Here is a 13,758-nt window from a genome sequence, read left to right on the forward strand (position 1 = left end):
TTGGAAATATTTTTTTTTACACTTTTTGGGGGTGAAATAGGGAAAATGGGACAATTTACGTTTTTATTAGGGGAGGGTTTTTTCACATTTGCTTTACTTTTTCAAAAAACTTTTTTTACTTTTATTTTGACACTTTAATAGTCCCCATAGGAGACTATTTATAGCAATCATTCAATTGCTAATACTGTTCAGTGCTATGCATAGGGCTTAGCACTGATCAGTGTTATCGGTCATCTTCTGCTCTGGTCTGCTCGATCGCAGACCAGAGCAGAAGACCCATGGAAGGCAGCGGAGGCAGGTGAGGGGACCTCTGTCTGCCGTTCTGGATGATCGGATCACCGCGGCAGCGCTGCGGGGGATCAGATCATCCATTTTAGTGACTGCGATGCTGCAGATGCCGTGATCTGTATTGATCATGGCATCTGAGGGGTTAATGGCGGATGTCCGCCATTACCGGCTGGTCCCTGGCTGCTATCAGCAGCCGGGACATGCCGCGCATGACCCGAGCATCGCTCCGATGCTTGCGGTTATGTATAGGATGTAAATGTTTGTCCTGGTGCGCTAAGTACCAACTTACCAGGACGTACATTTACATGTACAGATTGCAGAAAATTGTTTCAACCATAGTTTACAAATATAAAGACTCCAGCAAGAATCCATGTAAGGAAGAAGTCCTTTTAATGTAGTAAATAAGAAGAAGGTTTTATTGATGGGCCCCAGATCCTGGTTATATGACATTTGTGGTAAAAAGAGACCATTTACCTGGCAACATAATATTGTTTTCAATTTGCTTCTATAGAAATCGTCTACAGAACAGAGAAACATGAAGAGCACTGTCATACTGCAGGTGAGTGTTGGCTACTAAGGAACACATATGTCTTGTAGATCACTTGTCCTCACTGAGAGACATACAGTCATGGCCATAAATGTTGGCACCCCTGAAATTTTTCTAGAAAATGAAGTATTTCTCACAGAAAAGGATTGCAGTAACACATGTTTTGCTATATACATGTTTATTCCCTTTGTGTGTATTGGAACTAAACCAAAAAAAGGGAGGAAAAAAAGCAAATTGGACATAATGTCACCAAACTCCAAAAATGGTCTGGACAAAATTATAAATTATTGGCACCCTTAACCCCTTAAGGACCCGGGGTTTTTCCGTTTTTGCATTTTAGTTTTTTCCTCCTTACCTTTAAAAAAATCAAAACTCTTTAAATTTTGCACCAAAAAATCTATATGAGCGCTTATTTTTTGCGCCACCAATTCTACTTTGTAATGATGTCAGTCATTTTACCCAAAAATCTACGGCGAAACGGGAAAAAAAATCATTGTGAGACAAAATCGAAAAAAAAAACACCCTTTTGTACATTTTGGGGGCTTCCGTTTCTACACAGTACATTTTTTCGGGAAAAATTACACCTTTTCTTTATTCTGTAGGTCCATACGATTAAAATGATACCCTACTTTATATAGGTTTGATTTTGTCAAGGCATTTTTATGTCTCTGTGTCAGCAGTGGGGTCCTCCTGGGTCTCCTGCCATAGCGTTTCATTTCATTTAAAGGTCGACGAATAGTTCGTGCTGACACTGATGCTCCCTGAGCCTGCAGGACAGCTTGAATATTTTTGGAACTTGTTTGGGGCTGTTTATCCACCATCCATACTATCCTGCGTTGACACCTTTCATCAATTTTTCTCTTCCGTCCACGCTCAGGGAGATTATCTACAGTGCCATGGGTTGTAAACTTCCTGATAATGCACTGTGGACAAAGGCAAATCTAGATCTCTGGAGATGGACTTATAACCAGGAGATTGTTGATATTTTTCCACAATTTTGGTTCTCAAGTCCTCAGACAGTTCTCTTCTCCTCTTTCTGTTGTCAATGCTTAGTGTGGCACACACAGACACACAATGCAAAGACTAAGGGAACTTCTCTCCTTTTTATCTGCTTTCAGGTGTGATTTTTATATTGCCCACACCTGTTACTTGCCCCATGTGAGTTTAAAGGAGCATCACATGCTTGAAACAATCTTATTTATCCACAATTTTGAAAGGGTGCCAATAATTTTGTCCAGACCATTTTTGAAGTTTCGTGAAATTTTGTCCAATTTGCTTTTTTTCCTCCCTTTTTTGGTTTAGTTCCAATACACACAAAGGAAATAAACGTGTATAGCAAAACATGTGTTACTGCAATCCTTTTCTGTGAGAAATACTTCATTTCCTTGAAAAATGTCAGGGGTGCCAACATTTACGGCAATGACTGTAGCTGCACTTTGCTCATAGACCTGCCTTTGCTGCAACTATCAAGATAGCGTGTTCAGCTAAGGTACAAGAAAATCTACCAAACGTAACGTATGTAAAACAAAAGTAACATGACTGTTTGTTTTATTCATCATTTGCAGGTCTGCAGCCCATCACAGTGAAACAGGAACCAGAGCCCGATGTGTCCACTAGATATTGGACAGTGGAAAGTTCTGTGTGTGGTGAACAGGAACTTCTGTTACAAGACCAAATGTGCAATGGCGATGAGCAGCCGGTCTATCGTTCAGAAGACTTTACAAAACAAAATTACTATAATGGTAATAAGTCTTTAGTTCAGACACACAGTGGACAGTCTCATGGAAAGACATGGACTGGGTCTGAACTCACGGCGGACTGTAAATCCCACCTCACCGAGAGACATTACACATGTACAGACTGCGGAAGATGTTTCAACCGCAGTTCAAATCTCATAAGGCACAAGAGAATCCATGCAGTGGAAAGGCCGTATTTCTGTGGTAAATGTGGGACTCTTATAGATAACTCCCTGCTTCTTATACATAGAAAGACCTACAATGGTAAGAAGCCCTATATCTGTAGCAACTGTGGTTCATATGTAGTTTGCACCTTGTAAGACAACAGTGGTGACACGTGTAGCAAATGTCAGAAAGGTTTTTCCTCAGAGCTAGAATCTTCTTCCTCACTTAAGTGGAAAAAAAATGGCAGATGTAAAATTGGATCCTTAGTCCGGCGCAGCGCAGTAGAAGAAGAGTCCGTAATGCAGGGGTTAACTTCATATGGTTTATTGAAAACACAATCGCAACGCGTTTCTTGCCCGTACAGGGCACTTCCTCAGGCTATGTGTATACAGGCATGGCAAACAGCTCAGTTTAAATAAACATGGCAAAACTTCTAAAGGTTACGTCAATTTGGCTATTCTGGCTCTATTACTAGAACAGCTGCACTAAACACTAATAAATACAATAAATAAATAAATAAATAAAACATTATTATATTCAAAGTAACAAAATACATAGATGGCAACTATGTGTATATCAAGATATTAATATCTTGACATACACATAGTTGCCATCTATGTATTTTGTTACTTTGAATATCATTTTTTACTGTATTTATTAGTGTTTAGTGCAGCTGTTCTAGTCATAGAGCCAGAATAGCCAAATTGACGTAACCTTTAGAAGTTTTGCCATGTTTATTTAAACTGAGCTGTTTGCCATGCCTGTATACACATTGCCTGAAGAAGTGCCCTGTACGGGCAAGAAACGCGTTGTGATTGTGTTTTTAATAAACCATATGAAGTTAACCCCTGGATTACGGACTCTTCTTCTACTGTGCTGCGCCGGACTAAGGATCCAATTTTACATTTGCCATTTTTTTCCACTGAATCTCCACCGGTGAGCAAGTCTTCAACCGGAGGATCCTGGCTGCATGCAGATTTATCTATTATGCTCTTCCTGGTGTTGTGCCCACAGCGCAACACATTCTGGTAAGCGCAATTCTTGTGCCAAATACTCACGGTACCGCACTAGGGGCACGTGTGTTTTTTTTCTCTTCTTTCTTATCTACTTCCTCGCTTAAGGACCCACATGGGGAGAAGACGTATATTTTAGTTCTCATTGTGGAAAATGTTTTATCCGGAGGTCCCGCCTTGTGCGCCATCAGCGACAACACACTGGATTGGGGAATTATGCTTGCGATGAATGCACCAAAAGCTGCATAAAAAGTTCAGGTCTGCTATCTTACAACATACCAAAATAATTTTATGGTAATTCTGTGTTGTTTATCCACTGAAGAACGCACACTGGGGCGCGGCCATATCTGTGTAGGGACTGCAGGAAGACGCTTCACACTAAAAAGGCATGTCCGCATTCACACAGCTGAAATGATCTACAGATGTGTGAAAAGCTTTTCTCAGTCATCACTCCTTTGGAGCCATGGAGAGAATTCACACTGGAGAAAAGCTATTTTATTTATTTGTATTTTTTATTATTATTATTTTTATTTTTTTTCGGGTGTGGTAGCCCTTTTTATGTTCTGAAGGCAATGTTTTACACAGAATTATTTCCCCTTATTTTACTATTGAACTGCCAGACAGTGACTGTTTCCTCATAATGTCTGCATGACTCTCTTGGAAACATCTGCAGTGGTTGCCATTTGCTGGTTGGGTGGTAATAGACTCGAGTCTCTTTCCACATCTGTTAAAGGAGTTGATCAGCAATAGAAGAATATGACAGCTCTTTACCCAGGAACAGCGCCACACCTGTCAATAGTGTGTGTTTGGTATTGCACCTTGGCTCCACTGAAGGGAATCACACAAAATGTGTGGGCACGCGTGGTGCTGATTTTAAAAGAAAGCGGCCTCCTGGACAGCTACTTGAAGGGGTTCTCCGCCCCTAGACATCTTATCCCCTATCCAAAGGATATGGGATAAGATGTCTGATCGGGGGGGAGGGGTTCTACAGCTGATCTCCCTGCTGCACCCGGCGTTAATTTAAAGCCTAGCTTGCAGCGCCGGAGGCACCTGACCCCACGGCAACGTCCCCTCAATGCAAGTCTATGGGAGGGGGCGTGACGGACATCACGCCTCTCCCATAGACTTGCATTGAGGTGGTGTGACGTCACGAGCGGGGGCGTTCCCGTGACGTCAGGAGCCCCCGCATTGCCAGTCATCCGGCACAGAGTGAAGTTCACTCCGTGCACCAGATGTCTGGAATGCCGCAGCGAAGATCGCGGGGGTCCCCAGCGGCGGGACCCCCTCTATCAGACATCCTATCCCCTATCCTTTGGATAGGGGATAAGTTGTCTAGGGGCAGATTTAGGGATCGACCGATATGGATTTTTTAGGGCCAATAGAGATAATATGCGACCTTTCAGGCCGATAGCCGATAATATATACCGATATTCCGGTATAAGTTATCGGCTATTCCCCCGGCCCCACAGATCAATGATTTAAAGCGGGCGCTTTAAATCAATGAACTGCAGCGGCTTTTGCAGGGCAAGAGACCGCCGCCGCCACCCGCTTCTCTCCACCTGCCTGTCCTGGGGTCCTCCCTAGTCCAACCACCACCGCTGCCCCATTGCCTTCCCCATCCCCGGTTTTATAATTACCTGTTCCCGGGGTCCGCGCTACTTCTGGCTCCGGCGGCCTCCTGAGCTGTCACTGTGCGCACTGACGGTGACGTTGTGTTGAGGATGACACTCGTCATTGCACTGCGCAGGACGCCGCAGGAGCCAGAAATAGCGCGGACCCCGGGAACAGGTCATTATAAAACCGGGGATGGAGGATGCAATGGGGCAGCGGCGGCGGCGGTGGTCTCGGCAGTGGTCTCTGGCGGGGGTGGGGGGGGGGGTGCGGGGCATTAACGGCATATCGGCAAGGTAATTCCTGATACCGATGATGTCCAAATCGTGAATATTGCCCGATAATATCGGCCAAACCGATAATCGGTAGATCCCTAAGCAGAGTACCCCTTTAAGAGCTGTAAAGTTTGTTTTTAAGATTTTATGTAGGAGTAGCTATTAGGTATCACAAAGTTTTGAAAGGCTTCAACCTGTTCTTAAAGCGTCTCAGTCATTTGAATAAACTTTCCATATGCTGTCCATACATGTCAGAGGTTTGGATTACACTGGGTTTCACTCCTGAGACCTGCTATGAAAGCTGGTTATAAGGCAGGGAAGTTTGTGCGCACCTGACTCCCCCTGCCCTTTACACTGTATAAGGCTGCATTCACACCACGTTTTTGCAATACAGTTCCCGTATACGTTTTCTATGTGAAAACCGTACGGAACCGTATTGAAAACCGTATGCATTGACTCTCCATTGAAAACCGTATGGCAAAAGATGCATCAGGTTGTGTCTGTTTTGCATCCTGTACGGTTTTGTCAGTTTTTTTTCCTGTACCCAAAACGGTAGCCTACCACGGTTTTTGGTCCGGGTGAAAAACCGTATTGAAACGTATTCGTTTTTTTTTTTTAACATGGGAGTCAATGGGAACCGTACAGAACTGTATGTGCGTACAGTTCCATTAGGTTTCCACCATCCGGTTTTTGACTTTGTACAGTTTTTTTTATTTAAAAACTATTTAAAAACTAATATACATTAGTACATATTTTTTCTTAAAAAACGAATGCAACCGGACATCATTTTCAAACCATGTACGGTTTTCAACCATATACGGATTAAAATTTGTACACACGTTTTGATACAGTTTAGTCAGGTTTTGAGGAATCCGTTTTTTTAATCAAAAACCTGATTCGGGAACTGTATTGCAAAAACGTGGTGTGAACCCAGCCTTAATGTTGACCACTGTGCAGGTGGAAATGGCACACCAGAGAGGCACTCACAGTCTACCTAGCTCAGTGTTTCGCAACCAACATGCCTCCAGCTGTAGCAAAACTACAACTCCCAGCATGCCCGGACAGCCGAAGGCTGTCCGGGCATGCTGGGAGTTGTAGTTTTGCAACAGCTGGAGGCACACTGGTTGGGAAACACTGAGCTAGCTGATCTTTGGCTGTCTCTTAGCTTCCAGAAGGTCCTCCCCTACCTATTCCAGTTACTCCACCCTCCTTCACAGCTTCAGCAGTCTCGACCCACTGAATACCCCCAATCTGTCATGCAGGTGACCATTATTCGGCAATAACTTCTGCTTTGGAATATATGAAGCACCCTTCTTGCGGTTGCATCCTAGATGAAAGTCACCAACATCCATCTGACATCTCAAAAACACAATTTTATAAGCTCAATGGGGAGGGTTATCACTGTGTAAGTCAAGTTCTTTTTACGCCCATTTTCCTGTACTTACGTCATGCGTACTTCATGCAGGTTCTGGATAAAAAGCAAAGTTGCTTATATATAGACAATTTTTTAAAGGGGTACTCCGGTGAAAACCTTTTTTCTTTTAAATCAACTGGTGGCAGAAAGTTAAGCATATTTGTAAATTACTTCTATTAAAAAATCTTAATCCTTCCTGTACTTATTAGCTGCTGAATACGACAGAGGAAATTCTTTTCTTTTTGGAATGCTCTCTGATGACATCACGAGCACAGTTCTCTCTGCTGACGTTATTATAATAATAATAACGCTTTATTTATTGTTGTCCTTAGTGGGATTTGAACCATAGTCCCCAGCACTGCAAGGCAGCAGTGCTAACCACTGAGCCACCATGCTGCCCTTAGCATACATCTGCTATGCACGGTTGCTAAAATGGACAGAGATGTCAGCAGAGAGCACTGTGCTCGTGATGTCATCAGTGTTCCAAAAAGAAAGGAATTCCCTCTGTAGCATTCAGCAGCTAATAAGTACTGGAAGGATTAAGATTTTTTAATAGAAGTAATTTACAAATATGTTTAACTTTCTGCCACCAGTTGATTTAAAAGAAAAAAGGTTTTCACCGGAGTACCCCTTTAAGTATCGTCTGCGCTGGTGTGAAATTGCAAAAAAAAAAAATATAATAATAATAATATTTCCTGCTTTGTGCTTAAATGTTAATGCATTTATGAAATTATTATTATTATTTTTTTATCATTGCAAAACCAAACAGAGAAATTGTTTTACGACTCAACTTTCTACAAAGGCACATACAGCAGCACCATGTAAAAAGGTGCAAAATTTTTGCGCTCTGCATCTCCTGGTGGGTGTGCCAGTCCAGCTCGCCAGCTACACCCCTTCTATTTCTTAGACCCATTTTCATTTTGTTTTAGTTTAAAGGGGTTATCCACCATAAGGTGATTTTAGTACGTACCTGGCAGACAGTAATGGACTTGCTTAGGAAGGATCTGCACTTGTCTTGGGGCTAAATGGCTATGTTGTGAGATTACCATAACACTGTGGCTAGCTTTTTGTGAACTGGTATTTCCTGTTTGAGTTTTCTTTTTTGCCTACAAATCCCATAATTCCATTTTCCTCCCTCCCACACATCAGCCACCCCACCCATTGAAACATAAATGAGCTGCATCCATTCAAAAGACCTGTGGTTTTCAATCAGGGTGCCTACAGCTGTTACATTAGTTCCAGATTGATCTCTCTCCCACAAAGCGATCCCTCCACCCATTGAAGCAGACAGGCTCCCTGTCATCAGCTGACTAGTGAGTCAGGTCTTGGCCGCATTGCAACCTGGGAAAAATCTGAGACAACAGTCATTTTGTATGCTGGTAAAAATAAATATTGTTGTGAAAATCACATAAGAATTGTGAGAAAACCGTCACACACAGGTACAGACACTATATTATGAACTACACTAACTTTACAGCCGCTGTAGCATAGCCAAATAAAATGAAATCCTGGAATACCCCTTTAAGGCCGAAAACACAATTTTATCTGGATACACCCAGGTCCTTCAACCACAATCTCTTCATTAGAGCTCAGCCTCACCTTACTGCACAAGCTCCACATCTCCAGGTGAATGAGGACGGGATATGAGATCAAAAGCATCATTGTTTCTTTTCCTCGCCGACAAGGTTTAGGTAGGAAGATCAGGCAATGCTGGGTAATCTGCTAGTAATGAAGAATGGAACAAATACAAGAGCTTTTCACATTATTCCCTCATTTTAGCGCTATTTAAGCAAAAAATAAATAAAATAAAATATTTCCTGGAGTGCCTCTATAGGACATCTGGGTACATCCTGGGAAGGGGGAATTGGCATCGGAGCGGGATTGTGATGTCATCCTGCTTCGTACTGTGCGGCTGTAATTGTCAGCCAGCGGCCTCAGCTAATAACCTGCAGCAGGGGTTGCCACTGCTAGGCTATTAACCCTTTAGATCCCACAATCAAACTTGATTGTGGGGCCTAAAGCCGGTCACTGTGTTAGTGGTTGGTGGAGGTTGCAGAAAATATATTGTTAATTAAACAACAACAAAAATACAAATTAAAAAAAATACAATAAAAAAAAAATACAATTACAAAAAAAAAATACAAAATACCAATGTTATTGTGTATTTTTGGTCACTTCATATACCAAAAGAAAAAAAAATGAAAAGTCCCATCAAAACAAAAATGGTACTGATAAAAAATACTGATCACTGCGCAAAAATGAGCCCTCATACAGTCCTGTATACAGAAAAATTAAGTTATAGGGGTCAGAACAGGACAATTTTAAGCATACAAATTTTCTTACAAAAAAAATTATATTTTTGTTGACTAGTAAAATTGGGTATTGTCAGGGGCGCAGCTGTAGAGGTAGCAGTCGCACAGGAGCCCTGGTGCCTAAGGGGGCCCCAAAGCACATCTGCCCCATAAGAGACCAGTATTATAATTGGCACATGAGGCCCTGTTGCAGATTTTGCACCAGGGCCCAGAAGCTACAAATTACGACTCTGGGCATCGTTGTAATGGTATGGTCCTACAGAATAAAGATAACTTAATCATTTTTCCGTATAGTGCATTGCGTAGAGACAAAATCCTCAAAAGTTGCATGACAGCATTTCTTTTTTTTTTTCAATTTGCCTTCCCACAAATCATTTTTTGGGCTTCACCTTATATTTTGTGGTAAAATGAGTGAAGTCATTAGGCAGTACAATTAGTCCCGCAAGCAACAAGCCCTATAGATGGAAAATTGGAAGAGTTATGGATTCCAACCGGTTGCCGTCTAAGGACCAGCTGGCTCGTCCTGAGACGATAACCATTGTATGGCAGCTGACCCCCACCCCCGGCCAACCCCCAGCTGATTCCGCTAGCTGGGGGCCGCCGCTAATAGCTGACATGCGGCAATAGCTGCGGGTGGCTATTAACCCTTTAGATCGCCGCTGTCAGCTTTGACAAAAGGGAGCTTTAAAGGAGTTCTCTAAGCTAAAACTTTTAACCCCCGCTGTACCCGGGCTGTAAAAACTATACATAATAAACTTTCACTTACATGCCTACGATCCCCCGTTGTTCCGATATCACTGTCCCATTCTCCGGTCCCGGTCTCTTCCACTTCCTGCTGGTCGGTGACTTCACTCTGCGCTCAGCCTATCAGCGGCCACGACGGGACATTGCTGCGGCCGCTGATTGCAGAGTGAAGTCACCGACCCGCAGGAAGTGGAAGAGACCGGGACCGGAGAACGGGACGGCGATATAGGAACAACGGGGGATCGTAGGCATGTAAGTTAAAGTTTATTATGTATAGCTTTACAGCCCGGGCACAGTGAGGGTTAAAAGTTTTAGCTTAGAAAACTCCTTTAACCAGTCCCTGGTGGTCCAGTGGGGTGGATCGACCCCCCCCCCCCCTCACAGTGCGATCGTGAGGGGGCGATCCACTGGGGAGGTAGCTGGAGGGCTTACCTCTGCTTCCCTGTCTGCTGCAGCTTTGAGATTGATAGAGCCTGGTTGAACCAGGCTTTATCAATCGAGCGCAGAGCACACAGATCAATGGAATTCCATTGATCTGTATGAGAAATCTAATAATTCCTCCTGAAAGTCCCCTAGGGGGACTAATTAAGTGTAAAAAAAAGAGTTGAATAAAAAAAAAAAAAATAAAAAAATAAAACACTTAAATCACCCCCTTTTCCCAAATTCAATATAAAAAAATATGTAAACATAATAAAAATAAACATATGTGGTATCGCCGCTTGGCCAAATGTCCAAACTATAAAAATATAATGTTAATTAAACCGCACAGTCAATGGAGTTTACATTAAAAAAAGTCCAAAATTGCATATTTTTGGTCACTTTGTATACCCAAAAAAGATGTTTAAAAAGTGATCAAAAAGTCCCATCAAGACAAAAACGATACCAATAAAAACTTATAATAAAACTTATAATAATTATGCTGTGTTATCTCTAATATTGGGAATTTACATGGATGCCATATCATTTATACTTGCAGCGTATGATTTAATTTAAAACTATGATGTGGCGTATTATCATTAAGCTATCATAACCCATGACCTTTGACTGTGTGTACATTACTCTGAATTATTCTTCAGACTGAAAGCTCACCAACTTGGACATTGACTATGGCTCAAATTTGCCAGTGACTGACTGACATACCCATCTCTAGATCTATTTTCTATCTGGTCTCTATTTGACTAACTATTGATCTTAACTTAGTCCATATATACCTATCTCTATGTACCCCTCCATGATATAACTATATATTGTTAGCCTATTATTCCCTCCTCGGTTCCCTGATGAACCCCTAAAATAAGTGGGAGAAACGCGTTGGACAGGAGTATGAGAGATTAATCAGCTAACCACCTGCGAGTGGAAACACTAGACCCTACCCCCATCCACACTAAATGTAGTGAGGGATAGTCCTATATCCAGGTAGGATTATTTAGAAATAGGTATTCACCTGTCATCCTATACCCATTTCATGAGCACGGTCCTGCATTGACCAATCAAACCGTAAGATATGGACTTTTTAATCTTATTTTTAAAGATTTGAAATAAAGGTTATATATTATTTTGTATCACTGCCTTATTGGATGTTCCTAAATTCTACATAAGTGATATATTTCTCTCTCCAAGGGCACATTTATCAATACACCCCGAAAGTGAGTAGCCTCATGGGGAAAGGGGTGTCTTCATTGAAAAAGTCATTTCCCCAGTGATATACTAGCAATTGAGTTGCCCATAGCAACCAATCAGATCGCTTCTTTCATTTTTGAAAAGACGTCTGAAAAATGAAAGAACCGATCTGATTGGTTGCTATGGGCAACTCAGCAACTTATCCTCTGGGCAGATTTTGATTCATCTCCCCCATAGTGCCCAAAACTGTAATAGTTCCCTCCCCCCCCTTTAGGTAGCAGCCGCTCTCTAGGTAGCAGTCACCTGTAAATAGTTGCCCCCCTGTGGGTAGTAGTCCCCTGTAGATATTTGCCCCCTCTCTGCAGTCCCCCTGTAGATAGTTGCCCCCTCACCTGTAGGTTGTAGCTGCTCTGTATGTAGCCGTCCTCCATGGACCTCCATAGCCCTAAGCACTAGGCCCCCCGACCGAAGGAGCAGTGGAGCACAGAAGCTGAAGTTACCTGCGGCAGAAGCTGTGGCCGGGCCCGCCAGACTCTTCTTCACTAGTGACGTACCACCAGACATGCCTGTGCGCGGCACGTCCCGCTACAATATCTCCAGGCAGCCACTGCTCTCTTAAAGGGGTACTCTGGTGCTAAACATCTCATCCCCTATTAAATGGATAGGGGATAAGATGTTAGATTGCGGGGATCCTGCTGCTGGGGACCCCCACGATCTCTCCTGCAGCACCCCCCGTTTTTCAGCTGCACAGAGCAAGGATCACTCTGTGGCTGATGACTGGCGTCGCAGGGGATGGAGTATCATGATGTCACTGCTCCGCCCCCTCGTGACATCACACCCTGCCCCCTCAATGCAAGTCTATGGGAGGGGGCATGACAGCCACCACGCCGGGATCCCCGTGATCAACCATCTTATCCCTTCTCCTTTTGATAGGGGATGAGATGTTTAGCGCTGGAGTATCCCTTTAAAGTGGCAGTGGCTGCCCGCCCCACGGACCCCTGTCGGCCATCGGCTGTAAGTAGGCTACTGGTTTCTCCTTGCAGCAGCAGCGGTGCTTCCCAGTTTTAAAGGGGTTATCCAGGAAAAAACTTATATATATATATATATATATATATATATAAATATATCAACTGGCTCCAGAAGTTAAACAGATTTGTAAATTACTTCTATTAAAAAATCTTAATCCTTTCAGTACTTATGAGCTGCTAAAGTTGAGTTGTTCTTTTCTGTCTAAGTGCTCCCTGATGATAAGTGTCTCGGGAACCGCCCAGTTTAGAAGCAAATCCCCATAGCAAACCTCTTCTACTCTGTGCAGTTCCCGAGACAAGCAGAGATGTCAGCATAGAGCACTGTTGTCAGACAAAAAATAACAACTCAACATCAGCAGCTGATAATTATTGAAAGAATTAAGATTTTTTAATAGAAGTAATTTACAAATCTGTTTAACTTTCTGGAGCCAGTTGATATAAAAAAAAAGTTTTTTCCTGGAATACCCCTTTAATTAAAGATGGGACAAGAGGGGTCGGGACATGACCCCAAAAACAGGAATGCCCCGCAGGATCTGGGACAGCTGGGAGGTATACGTAAGTAATATCCGTTATTTTTACATCCGTTATTGCTACTGAGCATGCTCAGAAAAAAAAGAAAAACAGAATGAAAATGGTTAAAACTATAACTGACATCAATGGTGATAAACTGATGTTTAAACGGATATTAATGGCTACAAATTTTATATTTAATTTTGACATTTTAAAAAATATTATAACGGACCATCGACTCACGTTAACATCCGTTTCAGATCTATTAAGAATTAACTCGGTCATGTGACAATATCTTAATACAGTGTTTTCTAAGCAGGGTGCCTCCAGCTGTTGCAAAACTAAAACTCCCAGCATGCCCAGACAGCCAAAGTTGTAGTTTTGCAACAGCTGGAGGCACTCTGGTTGGAAAACACTTTCTGAAGGTTAGAATCTGAAGACTTCACCATTCTTCTCTCCAGGAACCACAGCAAATCTAAGCCCTCCCATTATACA

General features: G+C 42.6%; 2 protein-coding genes across 10 annotated transcripts in view; one reads left to right on the top strand and one right to left on the bottom strand.

Annotated features, from left to right (window-relative positions):
• Positions 1-3,185, top strand: part of LOC130367935 (zinc finger protein 251-like) — a 49,279-nt gene extending 46,094 nt beyond the window's left edge. For 7 of the 9 annotated variants that reach the window (XM_056570967.1, XM_056570968.1, XM_056570964.1 and 4 more), the window contains exons 10-11: positions 800-847; positions 2,401-3,184. In XM_056570967.1, the coding sequence (XP_056426942.1) occupies positions 800-847; positions 2,401-2,891 (539 nt within the window). In that variant the 3' untranslated portion in view covers positions 2,892-3,184. Of the gene's footprint in view, positions 1-799; positions 848-2,400 lie in introns of all 9 variants that reach the window. The other 2 variants (XM_056570970.1, XM_056570961.1) reach the window with 1 other exon arrangement.
• LOC130367933 (oocyte zinc finger protein XlCOF6-like) overlaps positions 1-13,758 on the bottom strand; it is a 107,553-nt gene that overhangs the window by 93,742 nt on the left and 53 nt on the right. The gene's annotated exons all lie outside the window — the stretch shown is intronic.

This window comes from Hyla sarda, chromosome 4 (genome assembly GCF_029499605.1).
Source record: "Hyla sarda isolate aHylSar1 chromosome 4, aHylSar1.hap1, whole genome shotgun sequence".
Lineage (NCBI taxonomy): Eukaryota > Metazoa > Chordata > Amphibia > Anura > Hylidae > Hyla > Hyla sarda.